A 25,391-nucleotide genomic window follows, 5' to 3' on the forward strand; every position below is an offset into this window, starting at 1 on the left:
GGGGATACCAAGGTTACAATGGGTGGGAAAAAGAACAGCATCTTGATGGGCGCCGTTGGGTGTCGCTTGTTATGCGGAAACATGCACTGTGACCTTTGAGGAAGTCACATATGCGCTTGTAGACACTGGGTCCATACTCAGTTGCTTGAACACAATGAAGTATGTGATCGCAGTAGATGTTATGAAAAGCTTTTCGCACACCTGCAGTCAACAGGGCATGAGCTTGGGAAGAGGAGGAGGAAAGGAAGATATGCTGGGGAAGCAGGAGAAGTTTACAGGTGCTTGGATTCGAAAGCCAATCTGGTTATGTGGGAGAAAGATGTGGTTTAGAGATTATGATGCTGCTGGTCGATCACCATCCGCTCCATCGTTTTATTGAAGCCACGCAGGAAATGAGATACATTTGGTGGAGTATTTACAGCACAGAGCTGGTCATGGTTGGGGATTATGACAACGGTAGAAGAACGCCTTTTAGGGCCGAGGTTTCTCTGAAAATTGTGCATTGGTGAAAAAGATTCTTGTTATCGGGCTTAGAAATGTTCCGGAGTAGTGTGTAAGGGAAGGAACGACAGCGCCCTTAGGCTACACGTTTTTTTTTAAGAAACCTAGATACTGCGCTCTATTTGCTGTTTCATTTTCTGGTGCTCATGCACGTCGTAAGAACGATTCCCACGACACATACTGCTGTCTGATCAAATAGAAGATGATAGGAAGGGAAAACTTAGTCTGGAACACTGTTGCTTCGTGGGTCGTACTTCGGTCACATATATGAGGCCTTTTACGCTGGAGGCTGCTGTCCACGTGCTGGTTAACCAGTCGTCCGTAAAATGTCGAAATGACTGTCAATTACTCAACCATAGTGGCACGATAGCTTTCGTATTCGGGTGTTGAGCCTACGGTATTGACACTGAAAGCGGGTCGTATTAGCCGCACTACGATTGGGGACTAAAGGCAGGAACACTTGTACTATTTAAGCCCGCCGAGGTGGCGCAGTGGTTAAGACGCGCGACTATTGCACCGGAGTACCCGGGTTCGAACCCGGCCGCCAGCGGCTGCGTTTCTATGGAGACAAAACGTACAGGCTTCCGTGTACAGTGCGATGTCAGTGCACGTTAAAGCTCCCCGTGTAGCCAAAATGACACCGAAGCCCTCCATTACGGCACTTGTTTTCTCTTTCACCTTTCACTCCAATCATCTTCCCTTTATAGTGCAGGTCAAGTGTCCACGCAAAAAATGTGACAGATACTGCGCCTTTCCTGTTCTGTGAACCAATTAAAATTTTTATATGCTACGTGACGTAAGGACACTTTCAAGAACCCTAAGCTGTCCACATCAGAGTATAATAGGTTACCATATCAATTTCACAGCCAAGAAACTTCCTAGTTACAAACCGCACAATACAGGAACTACCGCATCATAGCATACCATACCATACCATACCATACCATACCATACCATACCATACCATACCATACCATACCATACCATACCATACCATACCATACCATACCATACCATACCATACCATATACCATACCACACCATACCATACCATACCATACCATACCATACCATACCATACCATACCATACCATACCATACCATACCATACAATGTTACCATCAAGTCAGCACACGTCACTGTTGTGGAGGGTGACAGATCTGATACGCTTTCAGGTCCTACTACGTGCTGGTACAGAGGCACAATCATGAGAATCGTACGAAGCGTTCCACCGATGACTCCAGCAATGCCGCCGACGGAACCCTGCAAGAGTGGACGGGTGGCACGCCGGACTACAATGAATCAGTGGCCATGAACCTTTCCTTCTATATGGCGGCCAACATGACCCCCGACGAAGTTCGTAGCGGTAGAGAGTTCACAGTGGGAGATGGCCTCTACTACGGCGGCTACTACAACGCGCCTCTGGTTCCCGAGTCCACTTACAGCGTTGGCCTGGCCGCCGAGGTGGACTTTGAAGGCGTGAGTTTCTTCTCAGCTAGGTGGATAACAAGCCCCTAAAACCTACGGTCACATTATCGATCATTACCTGTGACAGTGGGGGCGATTATATATTACGGCTCTATGGAACTGTTAATCGACTGCCAGTGTACCGCAATTTATATAAATACAAAGTTCTGGTTTCGGGCTAATAGAAAGCTTTCCACGTCCCCATGCGCACAAGCGGAGCAGCTGGTAACACTGCAGTGTTACTTGCACGTGGGAATGTGGCAGCATTATCTGCATGAACATATCAAAAATTGCTTGGAAGCTACTATTCGACAGCTTTTCGCTCCTATGAGGCTGCTATGCCACCATAAAAAGTTCGAGGGCACTTTAGCGACTAAAGAAATGAAAGGTGAAAACCTGAGTGCCACATTTTGCTACGCGACTGTTGCGCATGTAGCGATGAAGGCTGCCATGAGTTAAGCGAGCGACTACTCTCATATTCTGCGAGTGCATTTATTAAGTAAATTCTGCTTAGCAGCGACGAGATCCCGCTCCTTGATTCTTCGCAGTTGTTGTACGTACGGTTACTGTTGTGTGGTTGATTTTACCGGGTGCGCGGAAGTAATTAGTAATTATTTAGTCGTTAATTATTAATTATTCGTAGTAGTTAGCCATTGATTGGCATATGGATATATAAGGCCGTTCGCGCATAGTGTGGTGGTGCTCTGTGATTGGTCGAGACCTCCATGACGTCATCCCATCTCGACCAATCAGAGGCGCCGCTAAAGCGTGACACGTGCTTACGACAACGATGAGGCAATAAAGGCTTTCGCTTTAAAAAAATGATGAGACACTTAAGCTCCTCCTCGAAAGTTATGACGTGATAGCGTTATGCGTGCTGCTACTCTTTGGGATTCTCGTTCGCGTACATGAATTCCGCTCATTTTCTCATTACTAACCTTTAAACTGTGCCTCTGTTATTACGTAAATAACCATTATCATACGATCGGGTGCTACCGCGTTGCGTGACAGAGAGAGAGAGAGAGAGAGAGAGAGAGAGAAAGAAGGCAGAGAGGTTAACCAGGAAAGCTTCCGGTTAGCTACCCTGCACTGGGGAAGGAGAATGAGGAAACCTGACATACTTATGAGACCCCCTTTAACCAATCCCTCCGAACACGGGTCATGAGTTCAATTCCCATCTCACTTTTCGTAAAAAAGCAGCTGCCAATTCGACCATAACACGTGGTATCATGACGTCATGCACTTTGCTGACCAATCAGCGCCCGTTCATGTTCCCTCTGCCAGAGACGTGTGCGTGATTTTTCGTAGACGTCACGGCCAGTATTTCTGTACAAGGAGTTAACGACTTTTCCGATACCACGTGCCTAGGCGTCGTCTTGAGAGATCGATATCGTGTGGTCGTCCTCCCCGATATCGTCCGCGCATAATCACGATAGTCTTACCAAATGATGGCGTGCGTAGAACAGTAAAAATTTGTTGGTATTCTATGCTGTATTCTGAATCATACTAAGGATTGTCATACACGTTTCTCACCGAATGTCGCGCAAAAAAAAATTAGGTTTTGTGTTGAATACTTTTTTTTATATCAGCGAACACTAATGCAAGTTTGAAGCTAAACATGTATTTGATAGAAACGAATATTTGTGGTCTGTTGTAGAGATCTAACTTATATTCGAATTTTTCCAATCGAAGCGATTGGTGCCAATTAAGGTGCCTTTAATGGAATTAACATCATAACCTTTAAGAGTGTTCCATTTTGCCGTGAGTAATGCTACAGGAAAAAAGAAAACAGGCTGCCAAATGACTTTTCCCGCTATCGATCAGTAATTATTACAACCACTTTCGCTTTTCAGGACAGCAGAATTTCTTACCGACTTCTGTCTGACCCAATCACAGGTGAAAAACTTCATTGTTTTTGTTACAAATTGTCGTTGCACAAATGAACCGAAGAAGAAATGCATTGTTTTATCGATATTTTGTTTCTCTTTCTTTTAATCATTATTATGTATTTTTGCGGATTAAAAAGACGATGTATCGCTTCTATGGCAAGAGGTCTGCAGCCGGTAAAGATGTAGTTAAAATTTTTTTTTTTTGAAACTGGAAGAAAACATTAAAACATCTACTTTTAACTGTTGCAGCTTTCCAAATGGGTAATGCGCTATCACGCTTGAAGGAGGTTTTTTAAGAAAACATGTTGTGGAACCGTACTAAATTCCAGAGGATGAAAGAAAATTGATGTGACGCGAGCTTTACAAATATACGCACAATCGCTAAATTAAATCTAGAAACAACACATACTGAATGCGCCAAGTTTGTTACCCTCAGTTGCCCGCGGAAGGGGGCGTTACTCGCCCAGTCAGTGAGGTACTAGGTTGAAGTTTTTTTTTTTTATCTCTCGAAGGAAAAAATGTAGTGCATCAGAGAGTGTTTGTGAGAACCATGCCTTAAACCTATACTAAGCCTAAAATGGGGCAAATAGTGCCTCACGTGTGATCTAAGAACCCCAACCGAAAACATTCATGGCTCCTTTTTGCATAGTATTACATGCTTAAATACATCTTGCAGCCCACTTTATTGTCGACAAGTAATTTTTCTTAAAGTGGTTTGCTTGGCGATACCCAGAAGATAAAACTCATCAACATTGTAAAGCACAGTTCTAAGCGCCAGGAGCCATGTCGCGCTTACAAGATTACGGTGGGCTAATCGAAAAGCTAAAGAATTACTGCGCAGCATGCCTCGGAAGAGTACATTAAATAATAATTAAGAAATTGAAAATAATATTTGCCAAAGAGTAAGACGGGCTAGCAAAAAAGAAAATCTAAAATTAAATGTGGCCTGGCCACACCGTAGGACGAAAACCTCACACACTGATTTCCAGTTAAAATTTCTTTTCCCGTACGGTGGATACTTTTCACGGCACAACTCTCCGTCACCACATGATTAGCATATCGTCCTAAACAGCGAACAGTCGTCCTAAATTTTGTTCACCCTAGCACGCCATTGGTCATCAACCCTCGCTTTATATATTCCCCTGAAATCCATTTTTTCTTTATTTTTGCTAAAATGTCACTAGAATGCTCTGCATAGTACCATAGCTTACACCACTCAAAAATATTTCTTCGTGCTTCGTGATTACAGTGCGGAAACAAGAGCCCCCCAGTAATTCGTCCACACCGACTGCAGTCATTATCTGTGTCCTCATTCTTATGGCTGCAACCATTGCTGCCATCTGGTACGTGGACGTAGTTTATGATTTTTGCCTTGCTAATCGCGGAGGTGAGAGGTTGCACCACCTGACCACCTGGTATTCAACTGCAGGAAGTGGCGAAAGAAAATAATCGGAAAACTGCCGCGCTCCTTCCCCCAGAAGCCTGCACCACCTGCGAGTGACGGTAGGTTTTCACAATCGCGTTTTTACCATTACAGGATTTATAGGAGAGGATGAAAGGCTGTCAGTAGCAGCACGAATGTGACAACATTCTCGTGCAGTAGCATTGTTGTCAGGCACTTCACAGAAATTTCAGCCGTAATCTGTTTTATTATTTATCATCCAATATAAATAAGATTATTTCTCCGAGCAATAGTGGACTGAAATGCCCGTCCCCACGAAATTGCCGCCCTCTCACGCTAATCTTCATTTCTTGAAGCCTTCAGAATTCATTTTCAAACACAATGACCTGTGCTTGTATTTTTTCATGTCTGTAATCCCACCCCTTACGTAATGCCTTCAGAGAGAGGTCTTTAAGGAAATAAAGTGATGTTGTGTGATAAGGATTACGCTGAACAAAAGGAAGAGTTGCGACTATGTTCCTCTTTTTAGGTGTTAGTAAAGATAGAAGGAATTGAATTAGTACATGAACAGCAACGTTTTACCTCACATATCGTGGATTTGACCTGGGCCAGTTGCCAAACTGGCTTCTTGGCAAGTGCACGCGCAATAGCGTACATGATATGGGACGTTGACGTCCGTTCTGCTTTGCGTCGTCTCTTAATCTCTAACTTGTTTTGTATCGCCGCATTGCTGCGCTGTTGTCTTTCAGTCCGTATCCGTCCGCTAGATCGCCTAATTCGGTCCTTATTGAAGAACTGTTTCGGCGTTTTTACGACGCAAGGTATAAAAGCGAATTCAGATTCGCGATAAAGTCAATCATTTCGTCGGCAAGCTTCGAGTTCGCAACCTATAGGATCCTAGATAGATATACATCGTCTTTTGGGATCGATACGCCGGGACTTTGTCTGGAAACAATACAGCGCACCTGCTCGGAATGCTTGCTATAAAAATTCTGTAGCAGGTTAATGCCCCGCCGGGCCGGTGCAGTGGTAAGACGCCCGATTACTGTGCCGGAGTACCCGGGTTCGAACCCGACCTCGGCGGTTGCGTTTCGATGGAGGCGAAACGGAGAGACGTCCGTGTGCTGTGCGATGTCAGCGCACGTTAAAGATCCCCAGGTGGTCGAAATTACTCCGTAACCCTCCACTACGGCTCCTCTTTCTCTCTTTCCACTTTAACTCCCACCTTCCTTCCTTTCCCTATGACGCGTTTCAGGTGCCCACAGAAACAAGTGTGACAGATACAGCGCCTTTCCCTTCCTATGAACCAATTATTATTATTATTATTAACGAGTACATAACAGCTTGCCGGGTACGGAACAGCTACACCACGCTTGGCGGAAACAGGACGTCGTGAAGGTGCAAATAAAGTTTGATGGCGTCAGCGAGCTCCTTAGTATAAAACTATTGTGATGATGATCATGATTACTCAATGGCAGCGTAGCCGAAGAGTACTAGGTATTTTTGTTCACAACAATTGCAGGCCCATGTTTGGGATTCCGGTCTTTTCGAAGTCTTGAGAGAATTGTGTTCACTTGTTCACCACCTACTCGATAACGTCTGTACCGAGAATAATGTTCTCTTTTTTCTTTCAGAATAGCAAAAAGGGTTTTGAAAAGGCAGGCCTACTAAATCCTGTGTTCGTTTTTCTATTATTTCAGAAGGTAGCTATAAGAATATAGCGGTTAATAAGCTTACCTTATTAAACTGCCGACTTCCGTAACACCTCTGATTCAATCTCATGCAACACTTCTCGCTAAATTAGATCTTTGTGCACTTTTTATGGATTAACACATAATCTAGTGCAGTTGTGCCTAAATGGCTACACCGCACTTTGGGATATTATTGGGTAAATATACTTTCAGAAAGATTAGAGGTGCTTTTGAGTTTATTCAATGGTTATCTAATGACCCTTGTGTGCATTGACAATAATGTCATTTTTGTATAGTGTCGGTGACTCTAGTTTATTAGTTCATGTAATGTAGCCAGTTTTTGATGTCCAATAACAGTTTGTGAAAACTAGTTAATTTGTTCTAAGGAAATAGCCGAAAATAAAAATTCAGCTCTGTTCGCTCCTGAAACAAACGTGGGACTTTCAGTCATGAGTTCAAGTTTGGCATCTGCCACCTGAACGTTGTAAAAGGGACGGGTTATAATGTTGCAGATTTTCGAATAAGCTACATAGGATGGAAAAGTTGATCACACAGCTAAGGTACTGTGCTCTCCTGCGGGCGCCTAATTTCGAACCAGTGATATATTATATAACGTGATTAAACTTCTAATGTTTTGTGACTTTTTCCTATAATACTTGAATGATTATACCTTTGTGTGAAGCATAACAACTAAAGAAACTTTGCTACAGTTCTTCGTCTAGAGAAATAATCCTGATGTTTCGCTAAAAAAAGATACCCAAGACCCTTCAAAGGAATCGGAAAATCCATTCGCTTTACAACTGCCATTTTCTCTACCACTTGCACTTTTTGATTGAAAAAAGTATTAACAATTCTAAACTAGCTGTTGGGGTGAGATCATCACTTTGGGCATTACGTGCGCCTCCTAAAGATGTGCGATTCCATGCCGGCGAAAAAAAAAAAAGACACCTACTGTATTCGCTGACTTATAATGTGCCAGTTATATTATACAGGATGTATGATTGAAATATTAAAAATACTATTTTAAGACCTAGAATTTCAAGCGCAATATTTCTAGTCTGACCTTAGTTGCAATGCAAGTTTCATGTTTTAGTATCACCGTGTCTATTTAAAATAAAATGACATTGTTTTACGTTTTTCGTGTATCCGCTCATAGCTTGTTGCTGCATGGATTGGAACAGTGGATTGATATTATCTATCCTATATTGATATTACAATTACTTCCTTACTTTGTTAACGTTATTAAACTGTTAAAGTTCCTTCTCTAGCTACATATGATCGAATAAAGTTGCTGTGTTGCTTGTCACTGGCTTTCAGAAGTGTTGAACTCGTGCTTACGTCTTCTTGTAAGGGAGTTCGTAAACACTGTAGGTCTTGAAAACAAACTTCATTGAAATATAATTGAACACGATTGGGTGGAAGATGTATTCTATTAGGCCCGAGAGGACCTAATAGAAGGAGCCAGTGGTTAACTGGTGGCAGTTCGGATCGAACCCAGTACATCCCACATATACGAGGCGGATGACCTTTCCGCCTGGCTGCTACGAGTGTCATTGAAAATATATCCGCCCCTACGATGGGTGCAGGTATTGAGAAAAAGTGGTTTTAAACTTAGAACGCTTATTATGTTTGCGTTGACTAACGGTGGCTAATGCTTATTTTTGTATGCTGCCCATGTTTTATCGGTATCCGCAGCGGCGAGCCTGTCCATAATAGAGGAAAATGATGGATTGGATTTCGAGATGGAAGATATGGGTGGAAGTGGTAGCTACATGACGTCGAAGCCGCTGCCTGTATCGGACCTGCAAGATTATGTGCAGCGAATGCTAGCCTGCGATGGCCTCAAGTCCGAGTTCGTCGTAAGTGACGCGTTACTTCTTTCGGAGGAGTGTATGTAGACGGGCGTTGAATAGGTTTCGGCTTGAACGTAACCAATGCCTGACAGAACGCAAACTTTCCGCTTAAGGTGTAGGAAAGAATGCATTAAACATTTCGCGCGACGTTTTGAAAACTTCTACCAGTACTTTTAAAGATGGCTAGTTGTGAAAAATACGAGTCTTTTTGCTAAACAAAGGAGATGGCATTTGCATTTCGGATAAGACATTGCAAGAGGCCAGTAGGATTGTTAATGATGAAAAAACTTCAAAAAGTGTACGACACAGATGGTATTTATTTCAGTTTTCATCAGTATTTCTGGTCATATACCAGGCCCGTGTTTATTGAATAGTATTTGATTGTTTTTGCATTATTTGCGTGGATTTTTCCACTATATTTTAAAGGGCAATACATTTTCCTTCCATACTGAACTGAATTTAAGAAACCTGTTTTGCTTGATTTGTGTATTTTAACGTCGCAAAGAGACGTGGGCTATGAGGGACGCCTATAAGAGGGCTCCGTAAATTTTGTCATGTCGGGTTCTTTAACGTCCACTACCATCACGCACCATACGGACATCTTGTGCTTCGCCTCCATCAAATTTGAAGAAATTAGTCGTGCGGGTTCTACCGAATGAAAACTATAGGGGATTGAAAGCAACGTTAGAATTAAAGCGTTGATTGTTTGTGTTGTAGAAAGATAGCTCGTGTATGGCTTTGTCTTTGTTAGCGCTTTCAGGACCCCTGGACTCAGTTTTCTTTGCGCCCCGCCGGGGTGGCGCAGTGGTTACGGCACTCGACTACTGTTCCCAAGGACGCGGGATTGAATCCCGGCCTCGGCGGCTGCTTTTCGATGGAGGCGAAAAGCAAGGGGTCCGTGTGCTGTGCGATGTCAGTGCACGTTAAAGAACCCCAGGTGGTCGAAATTTCCGCAGTCCTCCACTACGGCGTCTCTCATAGCTTGAGTCGCTTTGGGACGTTAAACCCCACAAACCAAACCAAACCAAACCAAACCAATTTTCTTTGCGTTTGAAATATACATTATTTAATATTTTCGCAACACGTCGCTACGCTGAAGCACCAAACCTCCCATTCCGTCAGTGGCGGCCGCTTCTCAATGGAGCGAAACTGAAGGCTGCTGTGTTGTGTGACATGTCGGAAGGTTAGAGAACTTCAGGGGGTCGAAATTACTCGTATTCCTCTACTAAGACGCCAATTGTGGCATTAGCCAATTTAAGACGTCCCAAGAACCAACAAACTTTGAGTCCAGAACGTTTCGAACATAATTCGCCTTTGTTCCAGAATCAGCCCAAGGGCCGCCAGTACCCAACAATAGAAGCTATGAGGACTGAGAACAAGGTTAAGAATCGGTATGGAAACTTGCTAGCATGTAAGTGTGCATTATTTTCGGCTTTTAATGAGTGACGCAGGGGGAGAGTAAAATTTGTTAAAAACACAACACAACAAAAAGGAATGCGTGTGAAAATTGCCATCTGTGCAATTGTCCTGGCAATTTTTTTTCGTGTATTACGTTCATTTTTGTTTGACTGGCTGTACCCTCCAAGCATATCACCTGAACTGACTTATATCTGTGAATACACGCGTTAGAGCAGCGGCAAAATGTTAAATGAAAGGGATTTAGGGATTAAGCCCTGCGGCGGGTTTGGAGTGTCGACTTAATGGTCGGCACTCAGACGCTCTCCAATCAAGTTGAAAAAAAAAAATATATCTACAAATTCTCACAACAGAATTCCTATATCTTCATCGCCATGATCTTGAAGTAACATTAAACATTTTCATGAATATAGCGAAAATGGCGACCACTGTAATTTACTGCAGAATTAGAAACTACAGTGAAGTACGCAACAAATGCTACAGAAATGAAAAAAAAATATGGCGGAACTGCATAAAAGCAGCCATTACAGCAAAATTGCCAATAATTTCAGTGACATTTCTTCCATAGCTGCGGCGCTTTTTTTATTTCGAATGGGAACATGAAGAAATTAAAGATAAATTGACCGGTCTGCCTCAGTAGAGACTAGTAATCGGTGGTAAGGCTTGTATCTGAAACGAGAGGTAAGACAAAAAAGAGTAGTATTGCCGCGAACAGAAGCTACAACACATGAGTCGGCATATTCTTGTTGCAAAGTGCAGTAAACAAATAACGAATAATGAAAAGAGTGAGGAACGGCAGCCTTCAAACTTTTTAAAATATCTAATACAATAACTACGGTTGTTGCATTCCCTTTATAAAACCGCGGATGTACAGTACGGTCCACTGTTAAAGGGAACATGTGGCCGCGTTGCTGCCGCTCTTTACAGGACACTCCCAAGAGAGCCAGCCACAAATGATTATGCAAGGCGCATGCGCAAATCACGTCTCAGTGCTCTTCCCGAACATGCGCTTTGTGCTGTCCATTCTTGCCCGTGGTGGACGGCATTGCATTGCAAAGGGTTTTAGCCACGCGATTTCATGTTCCCTTTAACAGTGGACTGTACTGTAACCTCACTGATAAGCGTACTGCTCGCTGCGTTGCGCTACTGGCGTCAGCGCGGTGAAAGTACATATCGGCAGAAGCGGTTTGATACAGCCTTAAGAAAAGGCGTTAAGTTGCCTCCTTCGCCCAATGGAAAGGTCTATAATAAGGAACTCGAACACCTGATACCCTGCGTGTACGCATCTTTTACGGCTAGAGTTCACTAATTCGGAAATTCAGAGCCCAGCAAAATCGCCTAACGCTTGTACGTCCGTGAAGCACAGCTAAACATTTCCCTAGTGCTAGAGAGAGATGAAAGAGTAAGTAAGAAAGGAGCGCTTTCGTTTCCGGGGTCAAGCAGACGGCCAGATGAATGTGTGTTCGTCTACGTTGCTGCAAATTTTGGGTTTCTCTAACACGCGCATTGCTCATTGAAGAGAAGCCACCCTTAATCTTCCGGCTTTTACGCGTGATGGAAGCAAGACAGCTGAAACCGCCGTACATCGGTTAACGTATACATTGCCCGATTCGATGGTCACCCCTAAAATTGGCCCGGCCTACCCCTAAATGATGGCCTGGGTTATCCGAAAATTGACCTCGGCCCAATTGAACCAAACTGATATGCAATTACAATGGGCCCAGTATACTCCAATGGTCGTACCGAAATTTGAACTCGGCAAACTGGAAACATTTTGCCCGGGTCACCGGAAAATTCACCAATATGCCTAGTCTGAGTGGGGGGTGCTTTCGCACGTGGTACCGCTCTAACCACTTTAAACCGCATATGATAATTTTTTTACACCTTTGTGAACGGCGATGGTGGCTAGTTAACAGCTGGTAATGCATTTACTACTTGTTCTCCCAACCACCAACGGCTCCTGTATTTGAAAGGTTGTACAAAAATAAAATAAATAACTGTAATAAAAAGCTTAGGGTCGACGCCGCGGTGGTTGTTGTGTGAAGTCGCTAAAGAAAGAGAGAAATAAGCTTGGGACATAAATGTCCCTAAGGACTTGCTAACCAATTTCTGAGAGTGTTTCAGTTAAAAATGATATGCGTGGCCACAAAACATTCTCATTAAAAATGTAATGATGATGGCCAATCTCTTCCAGATGATCACAGTCGCGTAAAACTCAAGCCTATACCTGGTGTCGCGTACTCTGACTACATCAACGCCAACTATATCGATGTGAGTACGTTGTAGCAAGAGTGTAGTTGAAGCACTGATTCATTTTTCTAATATTAACTATCATTTTTCTGTAGGGCTACTGCAGGCCAAAGCGTTACATCGCCACTCAAGGTAAGACTTGCGAAATAATAATTTTTAGCAGTAATATCTGCGATATAGGTCGCCGGGCCGCCGGTGTAACGTTCCGCCATGGAACAAGACATCAGCCATTAGCAACATGATAGGCTGTAGCCATAATAACTCACCCACGTTAATGAGATATAAAAATAAATTAGAAGAGTTCAACGCTGCTGAACCGAATATTGAGCGAAAGCAATAGCTGCGGGTGACCGAACATTCTTTTAATTCTTCTTCTTTTTTTGCTAGCCCACTCATAAAGCCCCGCTTTAACCAAGCCTTATGAATGTGCCTCAGTGGCCTAGAGGGGTAACGAAATGCCAAGGTCCTGGCAGGCTGATTCTAACATAAGCGTCCCATGTGAAAGGAGAGACCCAAATTGGCAGCTCCTGCCAGCCCACATATAATGACCCTCTTTAACCAAGCCGTATGAACGTGCCTTATAGGGCTCTAGGAGTAACGTGAATGCCAGGGTCCTGGCAGGCTGATTCTGGCATAACTGTCCCATGTGAAACGAGAGACCCAATTCGGCAGCTCCTGTTAGATTGGGGTCGTCTACGGGGGTCATCTAAAGGTCAAAGGTCAATGGTGGTCGCCGCCGTTCCACGCTGACGGCTCAAACTGCGAGCAGTATTGCTTGCTCAATAAAAAGCAATCCAGTAGCAGTGCATTGTAAGGTCTGAGAAGGTATAAACAGCTGCTTTAATATAATATCATTTTCAGGTCCGAAGCCTCGCACCGTCGATGACTTCTGGCGCATGGTATGGCAGGAGAATGTCTGCAAGATAGTCATGCTGACAGGTGTCGTCGAAAACGGCAAGGTACGTGCGTGCGCATTTTGTGAAGATAGGTAACTGATACCGTTTCCTAAACGTACGTTCGAGTTTCACAGCAGTAAAGATATAAACGTAGCTATGTCTACACCAATATGACCTATCCTCGCTGCTTAATTTCGGAATTCTGCAATACTCGAGCCTATTAATCCAAGGTGAGGCTTTAGAAACCACACATGACTGTCTGTTATAATTGTTCGCACTGTGTGTTATAGTAACTGAGCACTTGCCTCGGCTTACGAGTACAAACCATAATAGTTTAGTCTTTACTTCTACGATTAAAATCGACTTAAATTTTCGATCGAGCTTTTATTACCAAGGTGGCAGAAGCCATTGAAAACTAATGGGAAAGAAATTGTTTCGATACGAGAACTTTACATTACATTTGTGTTTTCGGTAGTGAGTGATTTTTTTTCTCAAAACTATGGACGCCTAGTTTTCGGTAATATATCCTATCAAATATGCCAGATGTTGAAAAGCCGAGCTTGGCTTCCCGTACACTGTCGCAGAACAAGTGTGAGAAGTACTGGCCCGAGAAGACGGCCAGCTACGGCGATATCCAGGTGCACTTCATCGCCGAGGAGACGTTCCCAGACTACGCAATCCACCAGCTACACATCACGTTGGCGGACACTACGCGCGAGGTCAAACACTTTCACCTCACCTCCTGGCCGGACCACGGGGTGCCCCTGTACCCGAACACGGTGCTTACCTTCAGAAAAAAGGTCAACCAGTACAGGACGTTCAACGAGGCCCCCGTGGTCGTTCATTGCAGGTGAGCAAATTAAATGGTCCTCGGACATTTATTTATAGTTGCGAAAGACGAACTGACGATCATACTCTACATCACGGTCCAGAAAGTACCATCTGTCATGTCTACAATGTCTACCTGTGTTGAATTGCCTTGTATGATACTGCTGCGGTAAATCAGTCACTCCCGGCACCATACTGCTGATCTAGTAGAAAGTCCAGCTACAACATATTGCTAGCTCAAAGGAATGGTTGATAATTAAATTAGTGTCCTGCATATCGCTTTGCCTTATCGCTTCTTTTCGACATACATTTTGAATCACCTTGCACAGCTTTGCTGAGCGTGCCTTGAATATTGTCGCAGGATCATGTCTGCGGTTGGTCGTGCTGCGGGTCTGGTATGGTTACTAATGATGCATGAGCCCTACCTGGACAACAGATGTCATTTTCTAGAGAAGTCCACATCAAAGCCCAGTTCCCGCTTGTGCAAAATACTAGCTAAGGTTTACAGAAGGAGAAGACGGGTATTGGTAGGGATGACTCAAGACGTCGACGGCGGCCTCGACATCGCTCGCCTCGGAGAAATGTGCTCAAAGAAATGTCGCGGGTAAACGTCCAAATAGTTCGCATGTTGCCACACGCTCGAATTTTGCAGTGTTGAAAAGTCTTCACGTCATAACTACCACCAAAACCTTGGCCCTGAGACCATCCGTAATTAGAGAGACTTAGCTTACTGTGATCCGCGATCCGCTACCGTGATCCGCCACTGCGCGTTCCATTGAGCAGGCCCAGATCACTTTCATGCCGATAGATGGCGCCACATACTTGATGTCGGCACATTGACCTGGCGCATCGAAACCAATCAGAAGCTTGTACGCCCCGTCCACGAGCGGTAGAGTGTCACGGTAGCGGATCGCGGATCACGGTATGCTAAATCTCTCTATTAAGACCCAAGTCTTCGTGTCCTGTCACTAGCGTTCGTATTCAATTTAGTAGCCTATGACAGACGATTAGCCGTACTTAAAATGCATGATGCTTGTGGTAGCAACGCTAACCTGGTATTAGCTGAATCTAAATGCTTGCTAGTTTGTACATTTCACAGCCTCACATAAAGATCCGAACAACATTGCTAAAGTTCTTGACGCGATAGCGTTAAAGGATCTATTCATCGAAAATCCGGCAAAAATCAAGAGCATGACACTAGCACGCGGTAATAGGCAGCTGACATAGCCGAGCACTGGATGGCCGTAGAGTCGCCTGGCGTTACGTTTGGCAGGAACTGCCTACTCGGGTCTCTTTTTTATATAGGAGGCTGATATGAAAATCAGTCTTCTGGGACCCTTGCATTCACATTATCTCTAGACCATGTAGGCACAATTTTGCGGCTCAATTCAAGCGGGACTATATATGTGGGCTGGTTGCCTATGCTATCGCGGCATACTGTTAATGGCGCAGCTTGTGTGTCGCTCATAATTTTTGCTGGCAATATAGTTTTCAATTCCTGGTTTGAAAGAACACTACAATTCGGATTAAAACCTTCTTGACCACCACACGCCACCCTTATTTATTCACATGTGTTCATTATTAAAGATGCAACCACCTGAAGCTTGACAAATTCATTCATGAACCAATTGGTCAAATAATTTTGGATCATTAAAGGTTGCCTTAAGGAACCTGTCCTATCGTATTGGGTAGCACGTTGCTGTAGATAAGAAGACGATTGATGTATCTGGGTACATCGTTCGCAGCGCCGGTATTGGTCGTACGGGAGCCTACATCCTTCTTGACAACCTTCTGGAGCAGGCGCAAGCGGAAGGCGTGGTGGATGTCGTCGGACAGCTGTCGGCCATGCGGCAGAATAGAATGAACGTTGTCGAGACGCTGGTAAGTTTGCCATCGAGCTTTCAAACGAAGCCGGTTCTCGCCTTCTCTTAACCCAAACGGCCCACATGCTGGCAGTCGCAATGTTCCAAAGGCCACGAAGTAAAAACGGCAGTTAGGTCGACATTTAAAGAATCTGGACCGCCAGATGTTTTGCTAGTGCTGAAAAAAAAAACGATTTAAAGCAGAGGGCCCACAGAACTATTAAAAGAAAATTCGTCCTGGTAATTGTGCACTATCAAACACTATCATATATCTCAGTGGTATTAAAAAAATATATGAATTGAGGTAGCAGGAGTATGCAGTAACAGCAAGTTTCTTTGCATAACTTAAATTTAAGATTTAACTGCACTACTTTCGACAACTATGGCAACATTTAATTTGTAGAGGATTACAAAGAACGAAAAACATATCGGTAGACTAAGTGTAGGCAAAATATTGTCACAATATTCAAACGCGGCGCAACATTAATATTCTCAACAATGCATGGGAACGCTGGCAGTTGGACAGCACTATTTTTTTACACCCAGCTTATTTTTACATTTGCGCATTCACTGTTATGCATCGCGTATATTCACAGCAATAGAAAATGCTAAGGTCTGGTTTCTAGCGTTTTGCTGCCTATTGTTAGCTCGTCGTAATCTTGCACTGAAAACTCCATCATAAAATCTTCCCAATCTTTCCAATTACAGGAGCAGTACAATTTTGTACATCGGGCTCTAATGGAGAGCGTTTGCATCCGTGACCACAGCGTTCCTTGTAGCAAGTTTTCCGACCGTTACCGTGAACTGCTTTCGGTTGACGAGACAACAGGAAAGAGCAACATTGTAAAAGAGTTTGAGGTAAGGGGCTACAAGACAGTATACGTTGGCAATTGAGGTTTTTCACATTTTTCGCACAGAGGTGTACACAACAATTTGCAGCAGTAAATCCTGGTAAAATCGTTGTAGTATACTAGGCAGTTATAGTATAGCGCGATCCGCTGCCGCGGGTTCCATGGCGCATGCGTAGATCGCCTTGAAGGCACCAGATGGCTCCTCATGTTGGTGGGTTTTGTGCCTAAAATCAGAGGTACAGTCGACATTAGAAATAAATCAGAGAGCCGTTGGACGATAAGCACTAGGTGCCTACGGCAAAACCACAAATGAGGTGCTACAGGGAGATATTGGCTGGGCATCTTTCGAAGCACGGGAAGCTCAGAGTAAAATATTATATGAGGAACGCCTGAGGAAATTGGACAGTAACATATTGGCAGCTAAAGTATTTAAATACCTGTACTTAAAAAGCGTTGACTCATAATGGAGGAAAAGAACGAGGAAACTAACTAGTAAGTATGTTAGTCACAAGGACGGAGAAATAAAGAGCATTAAGCTACAGGTGAAAAATAGAGAAGGTAAAATATGGATAAATTCGATGGAAAAGAAACAGAGTGTGAAATTATACCGAAGTGGAAAATGCAGATCAGGAAGGAAGCTTTCTTTGATAACTCAAGAGGCAGTGCCCTACTTTTTGAAGCTAGATCAGGGTGCCTTAGAACACGCTGCTACAAAAAGAAATTTAACAATGAAGATGACGCATGTGCTGTATGTGGTAACTCCAGTGAAACAACTGACCATATTATTCTCGAATGTAATGGTATCCACCCGGAAGTTGATGCAGGCGCAGTAACTGTTCCTGAAGCTCTGGGGTTTAGAGATACCAGTGGCCGGGTGAATAAACCGGCGGTGGAAACTAGCAAAAAATGACTGGAAGATTGGTGGCTTAAAAGCAGAGAAGTGAAATAATATTAGTAATGTAGAAACAAAAATTTAATAAATAGAATGATGGTTTAGTTAACCATTCTAAATCAATAATTAAGATATAGGGAGAAAAATGAGCATGATATATCTACTGCTACCCCCCCCCCCCCCCCCCATTTCAAAGGGGACGCTCCTATATTCCATCCCATCCATGCTCACTCTCTTGTCACGCTGGGACCAATTTGTGTGCGTGCACTTAGGTCGCAGTAGTTGATCGCGGACCTTGATTTGCTATTATTCTCTGTTGTGCCTGAAAATTCGCTAATCAACTTGCACGTAAATAAAAATGTTATCCTGTGAGACCGAGAATAAGGGGAATTCCCGATACCTTCACACAGCAGTGTGCTTGATGATACTACTGCCAACAGGATAATGAATAAACGCAAACAATGGATGAGCATTTTTTTCTTTTCGCACAGGAGCTCAAGTCTCTAAAACCGTGGTTCACGCCGGCAGACTTCACAGCAGCAAGTGACCCTGCAAACTTAAGGAAGAGTCGGGATGCATCCGTGCTTGCTCGTGAGATACTACCTTTTATGCCGTGCGTTACGTGAGCGTTTCTTCCTTGTTCCATCACGGTGCATGTGAGCGCACCTTCATTACTAATCAGGCTTAAGGCTAATCACATCTTCTACACTACCTGAAATCACTTAGCAAACTTAATTTTACTATTCTGATTTGGAAAGGCACACATTATTAACATATAATAAAAACACGAGCCTGTCTCCAGCGGGCACCTACGTAACCGGCGAGAGTTCCTGCACGTACATCTTGTCAATGAGTTTTTGTATGGCAAAGGCTGCATTCTGCATGCTGCATGCTGTATTAGCATGCTGGCTGCAGCATGCAGGCTCCGGCCATGCTGCATGTTCTATGGCAAAGGCTACATGCTGTATTAGAATATTCAGTTCGTTTGCAATATCTGTCGTGAAAATCTTGATGTGTGCGCATCATTGCAAAGGAATGTTTCAAAATTTCCTGCGCGATCATACGCGTGCTGAATTACCTACGTAAAATATTGTGCGCGCCAATTCCACTCTTACCTCCGTCGGCTGCACATTAGTGCTTGCCCTAAAGCGTTATTGTCTGAAGGATAGGTGAACACGATGGCATTATAGGCTTACTTTTCGAAGACGAACCTGTTATCGGTGGCACGATAATTTCCATTGGCTGAAAGAGCCTGTGACGTCACATTCCTCCTAGTCCATGCTAAAAACAAACTGCGAACTTTGCCGATGGAAGCAGATTATGTTAACTGCACAATAAGGAAAACTGTTTATTTATGGAATTGAATTTAGCTCGAGTCCCTTGTTTCGTGAAGCGAGTGCCTTGTTGGAACATGTGGGCGGCAACGAATTCCGGGAGAGTGATATACGTGTTCCTTCGCGTCTAGCACCCAGCCAGCTGCGCGGTGACAAGCAGAAAGAAAAAAGTATCCTCGGTTGAGGCTTTAAAGACGATAGTGAATGTTTTGCTAAGGCTTTACGCAGAGCTTTACGCGGGGCTTTAAGCAGAGAAATCCCCGCACGCTATCGCGTTGACATCCCATTGGGGTTACAATGGGTTCTCCCTTCTTTTGTTTTTTTTGCCCTCCTGATGAAATGATAAATTGACTATGGTCACTTCTTTGAAGTTTGTGTGGACAGCTGTTAACTGTTTTTTACAGGCGCGAGCTTGGTTTCTTTAAAAAAAAAAACGATGATTTTAGCGAACGTGAAAGCGCTAGCCTTGCTTTAGTGCAGTTCATCTGAGCGGCAACCTGTATGATGAGGTTGACCTCTATCTTCGAGATGAACTCTGAAAAACATAGTACAATTAGGCGATATTTTTTTCCTGCGTAAATGCTGTTTACTATTTATCTCTCCTTTCTCTTAGCCGACCGATGCAGACCTCTTCTGCGGGACGGGACATTTGTAAATGCTGTTTACGTCAACGTAAGTAAACGTTCGCAACCAAATACCTGGTGAACTCGGACAAGTATTAGCGGCATTTGCTGAACTGATCGTTTTGTTTTTATGCAAGACAAAATATGGATACAGAAGCAGCAGCTAGTTTTTCAGGTGTACTAAATTAAGCTTCCAGGCTGATCTGCTGACATATTTCGAACATAGAAGCTACATAAACTATCAGGTAGCCTGCCTTAATGTCAAAGCTTAAACGACCGAGGCAGTGCTTACATATACCTTGGAAATTATATGGAACATCCCGGTGAACCTCGAAACAAAAATTGAGGGAATTGGTAATTTTCGAGCAGTTTCACGGCAGGGGAGTGTCGCAAACAATAGGAGAGGCTTTGAGGCAACAGTATGATGAAGACATGTTGAGCCTTTAGCCGGAGTTGTAATCCTCACTTTTCAGTTGGTGCTGGAATTCCTGCACGGTCATTCATGTGTCTACGTTGGTGTTAATGACGCACCTTCTTTTCGCCCTGAAATGATGCTTGAGTCAATTCTAAGGTATTTCGTTATCAGGACTGTTTTTGGTTTCGTGCCCCGCCGGGGTGGTGCAGTGGTAAGACGCCCGACTACTGCGCCGGAGCACCCGGGTTCGATCCCGACCTCGGCGGCTGCGTTTCGGTGGAGGCGAAACGAAGAGGCGTCCGTGTGCTGTGCGATGTCAGCGCACGTTAAAGATCCCCAGGTGGTCGAAATTACTCCGTAGCCCTCCACTACGGCTCCTCTTTCTCTCTATCCACTTTCACTCCCACCTTCCTCCCTTCCCTTACGGCGCGGTTCAGGTGTCCACAGCTACAAGTGTGACAGATACTGCGCCTTTCCCTTCCTGTAAGCCATTATTATTATTATTATTATTATTATTATTATTATTATTATTATTATTATTATTATTATTATTATTATTATTATTATTATTATTATTATTATTATTGGTGCAGGTGGAGTGCCTAACGTAAGTTTTGCATGATGCAAAACTCAAAAAGTGATGTATTGCCGCCATTGCTGTTTGTATGCTTGCTCGTCACTGTCATTGTCAGTTCGTAAGCTATGAATACAGAAGTGTCTCTTGAATGTGTCATGCTAGTTTTGTTTCAACGCCGATTACTTTATTCTCGCTTTCAAACAGGGCTTTCACAAAAAAGACAAGTTCTTGGTCACTCAAACACCATCCAGCAAAGATGTCGACGACCTATGGAAGCTGGTAATCGAGTCGGGAGCAAGAACCATAGTTACCCTTGACATCTTCAATGAAGACGAAGATGTAGTGAGTTGAAGCTTCTTTCATGCGGACCATCGACATGCAATTTGTTTGTTGTATTAATGTTCTTTTTCTTTGGCAATTTTGAAACATGAGACAGGGGTATGCGAAACCGGCGCTGACTTCCTTATTTTTACTACAATCTTCGTAAATTGGATGGAGACAGGGAGGTGGTTGCAGTCATTGGCAGAGAGAGAGATGAAGTGGCTAGTGCAATGGTGCTCCCGGAAGTGTGCGATCCCCAGCCTTGGATTCGGGATAGATGAAGGATAGGACATAAGATGGATACAAGGAAACTTATCTTGGATGATAGCGTCAGTCTAAAATGGATTGCTGTATCTTTCAGTGCAAAATGATAATTATTATGACACAAAATGCAACATTTCCTTCTTAGTTGTGCATCTACTGTTGTTCTCGGAAAACGTAGTGTGGGATCCCCAGCCTTTAATTCGTGATCGATGAAAGGTAATGCATAGGATGGATACAAGGAAACTTACCTTGGAGGTCAGGGTTAGTCTAAAATTGATTGCAGTATCTGTCAGTGCAAAGTTATAATTATTATGACATTAATCGCAACAAGCCATTCTTAGTCGCGCGTCTACCATTGTTCGCGAAAAACCTGCAAGCGAATCATTGCTTCATTGCGCATAAAGAGAGCAATAACAAGCAGTTTTTCGTATTGCTCATCATCCTCAACCGAATGCGAATATAAGTAGGATCGCATGAGCTACTCGATATGTTCGATGCGAATTCCTTGACGTATGGGTTGAAGTAAAAAAACAAAAAAAAAAAAAACAAAAAACAAAACGGAAATAGTCACTGCATCCAGATTGAGGAACGCTTTTCTTCATCTGTTCCACTCTCTTTTTTCTTTATATCGAAGGTGCCTTTCTGGCCTGCAAGCGGCTCGGTTAAATACGGCGACTACAGGGTCGAGTGCGCAGAGGACCGCCATGTGAATGACATGTCTGTGCAGGTCTTCAAGGTCTTGTCTAAACACAAGGTACGTACTTGTGGACTCATGGCTGTCTTTAAGAGAGAACCTCATCTCCCATTTGTTCAACTTTAGAAACAAGCTTCAATAAACGGGACCTTAGCTCAAGACAAGCTCCAGCCTAATGTGGTTGTGCACAAGGAACAAATATCAAGACTAAATTTGTTTTTATATGTTATCACACTAGGGCGGCCGTTAAAGACCACAAGTGAGCTTCATGACAGTGTTTTGCTTTGCTCTCATGCAGCCGAAGCTTTAAACCTTGCAAGCTTCTTGAGCCAAGTTACTGCAACTTATTAAGGTGCAAGGAGAAATGCGAAAAGACATGTGCGTGGTTAGGAATTGAATTGAAAATGTGAACGATGTTGGCCGCTTTTTTTTTTGTACCATTCTCAGCACCCTGCATGTGACCGTTCGAAATTTCACGAAGCCTATTTCAACGTATAGTATTTAAGGACTTATGTTAAACTCGTGACAAAGTGAACTGTGTTGCACGATTTACCAGGGACTGAATAACTTAATACCTCTGTTGTCCTCGTGGTTAACATTTAAGCTTTCGAGTGCATCTTCTCACAAATAACACCAGCCGCAGACTTGAAGGCATGTGGCTGCAATTTTCGGCTCTGTTAGGACGATGAGAAGACGCTAAACGCCTAAGCAGGCTTGAAACGAGTGACAACTTATACAATCAACTTCAGGCGCCAGGGTCTTCAGGGCCAGTGACGGTGAGACACTTCCATCGTTCTACGTGGAACAGTGCGGAGCAGATGACTGACCTAGTAGACCACGTGGAACGCTGGCAGCAACAGTGTGACGACAAGATCATCCTCGTCCAGTGCAGGTAACTAAGGTTTTCACTTCAGCAGCATTACAGTAGCCAAGAACGACCAGCTTTCTCAATATTGCTAATGCCGTATTGCAACAGTGAACATCCCCTTACGAAATTAAATCTGCCATGATCTTCTAACCACGGCAAGCCTGCATGTCACGGATAGGAAATAATGCCAAACTATTCATTGACTACATTGGGATAGATTTGTACGTCATCTGGCATCAGTAATATTCAAAATTACACAGGGGTGCAATGCTGTTTTGCAGTGCGCCTGCAGTATTCGCTAAGTAGGATGATGACGCAATGTACAACTTTGAGTGCTCTCTATTTCTCGTATAGATTGAAGTTTAGTTAGCTTGCAAGCAACACCATGCTCAAATAATCAGTGTTGCTATTTTAGCACTTGAGTGATGCGTAAACTGCTTTTTGAGCACACTGTTCTTCATGGCCGTCATTAACACGGTAGAATCAAAGTTTATCTCCCCATATGTGCTAATACGAAGCTGTTCTACAGAGCCAACAAGTTTGTGTAGAAGCTTTTAATGTGATTTCCATCGGCTGTAATGCCGGTGGGTCCACAGTTCTCGCCAGAGAACCCTGTAAACGCTCATGAAGTTTCCAATCAGACGATGATGTAGCGCTCTTATCGAGACGTTAGTCAAGAGACATACGCTTTTTTTTCTCTTCCTTCCGTTGTTCAAGCTCGAGCGCGACCAAATCAGAAGAAGCTTACGACGAAAGCGTCTGCGCACTAAAGGTGCTACTGGGAATTTTCATGTATTTATTTTTTTTTTATTTATTTACCAAATACTGCAGGCCCCAACTGGGCCCTAGCAGGAGGGGCGAAAAGAATACAATGCAGTGAAATATGGATTCATCAAAAGTAACATACTACACACAAATGACAAGCAAATTACGATGAGACATGTTCAACACTAACAAGAAAATATACACCAATATAAAACCCGACAATGGTTAAAACGCCAGCAATTTATCAATAGAATAAATGTGCATTATTACATCAGAAGGCAGATTGTTCCATTATTCAACAGTAGAAGTAAAAAAAGAATACCTAAATGCATTGATTTTGGCTTCATACGGAGTTACAGATTGTGCATGATGTCTTGTTGGACGTGTTGTAAAGGGCGTAAGGTAAGGCTCAGTGCTCTTAGCAAGTTTGTTGTTTTCTAGCAAAAATAGATATTTTAGTCTCTGAATGTTTCTTTGTATTTACAATTGTGGGATGGAATTTTCATATATTAAAATGGAGGGAGAGTCAGATGAGCGGTATTTTGAAAACATGAAGCGTACGGCTTTCCGCTGCATAGCCTCCATTGCCACAATATTCTTGGTGTAAGGGTCCCAAACTCTGCAAGCATACTTTAATTTGGGTCTAATGAGGCTGTAGTATGCTAACTTCTTTACCTTGGAAGGGAATCTGAATTGTTCCCTAATGAGAGAGGAGAAAAAAGTGAAATAGGAAAGGGAATGCATTGTCAGAATATTTTACGTCATGTCATCATGCAGGAATGGATGCTTCGCCAGCGGACTCTTCTGTTGCTGCGCACTGGTCCTGGAGAAGCTCAAATGCGAGCAAGAGGTGGACGTCTTCTACGCCACGAGGATCGTCCGAGAAAACAGGCCCCAGTTCATCTCCGACTGCGTAAGACCGCGTTTCTAATCTTTGATGCATGTTTCCTCAGCATTAGTATTTTTATGGCACGACCCTTTGTAATCGCTATTCAGTTATACAGGCGTATATAGTCTCTCCTAGATGCCTAATTGTGTGCTTTTCTATGTCTCCTCTTTGCAGGACCAGTACAAGTTCTGCTACGACACAGCTGTGGCCTACCTCGAGTCCTTCGAGATGTACGCAAACTTCCGGCAGTAAATGTGTAAATATGGCACTCAATAAACGTTGTTCTTACCCAGAATTGTTAGTTATGCTGCAGATAATGAAGTCTTTCCTGTATCGTGTCCTCGTCTTTTGATGTCAGTTTTGTTGTTGAATTCAGTGCAGTAGTATGCTGATATGGAAAACCAACTAGCCACTTTTGCAGCATTGCTTATGCTTACATATAACCTTAGAAAATGACGGTGTTGTACGTGCATGGAACTCTACGATGAAACATTGAGGCAACCTAATCGCTGCCAAATGTACTACGTGACAACCTGTCTGCGGCTCCTCTTTTAGAGCTTCGTTTGCGTGCATACACTTCACAACTAGACCTAATTCATCTTGCCATTTTCACCTTCCCTTAAGAACGCTACTATCGTGAACTTAGCTTTCGGATGCTCACTGTGCACGAGCACCATGCGCATGCGGAATCATTTGCACGGTAACACGCAGTAAATTTCCATTAACTTCATATAAACGCAGAGTATGTCCGCAGCTAGGAAACGTAGCAAAACAAGCATCAGAAAAACGGCTGCAATTCCCGTTAAAAAACACAGGGATATATCAAGATGTGCTCGTACTAGA

At 43.4% G+C, this 25,391-nt stretch overlaps 1 protein-coding gene across 2 annotated transcripts in view; it reads left to right on the top strand.

Annotated features, from left to right (window-relative positions):
- LOC146181868 (receptor-type tyrosine-protein phosphatase T-like) overlaps positions 1-24,843 on the top strand; it is an 80,742-nt gene extending 55,899 nt beyond the window's left edge. For both annotated transcript variants that reach the window (XM_084576883.1, XM_084576884.1), the window contains 19 exons: positions 1,677-1,980; positions 3,822-3,864; positions 5,107-5,200; positions 5,287-5,360; positions 8,646-8,809; positions 10,127-10,214; positions 12,414-12,490; positions 12,565-12,601; positions 13,331-13,428; positions 13,950-14,215; positions 15,939-16,074; positions 16,764-16,913; positions 18,290-18,389; positions 19,746-19,804; positions 20,952-21,089; positions 21,967-22,086; positions 22,776-22,918; positions 24,437-24,572; positions 24,723-24,843. In XM_084576883.1, the coding sequence (XP_084433009.1) occupies positions 1,677-1,980; positions 3,822-3,864; positions 5,107-5,200; positions 5,287-5,360; positions 8,646-8,809; positions 10,127-10,214; positions 12,414-12,490; positions 12,565-12,601; positions 13,331-13,428; positions 13,950-14,215; positions 15,939-16,074; positions 16,764-16,913; positions 18,290-18,389; positions 19,746-19,804; positions 20,952-21,089; positions 21,967-22,086; positions 22,776-22,918; positions 24,437-24,572; positions 24,723-24,800 (2,305 nt within the window). In that variant the 3' untranslated portion in view covers positions 24,801-24,843. The remainder of the gene's footprint in view (positions 1-1,676; positions 1,981-3,821; positions 3,865-5,106; positions 5,201-5,286; positions 5,361-8,645; positions 8,810-10,126; positions 10,215-12,413; positions 12,491-12,564; positions 12,602-13,330; positions 13,429-13,949; positions 14,216-15,938; positions 16,075-16,763; positions 16,914-18,289; positions 18,390-19,745; positions 19,805-20,951; positions 21,090-21,966; positions 22,087-22,775; positions 22,919-24,436; positions 24,573-24,722) is intronic.
- Positions 24,844-25,391: the final 548 nt, after the last annotated feature.

The sequence above is a fragment of the Amblyomma maculatum genome, chromosome 8 (assembly GCF_055883805.1).
Source record: "Amblyomma maculatum isolate TAMU_Amacu chromosome 8, ASM5588380v1, whole genome shotgun sequence".
Lineage (NCBI taxonomy): Eukaryota > Metazoa > Arthropoda > Arachnida > Ixodida > Ixodidae > Amblyomma > Amblyomma maculatum.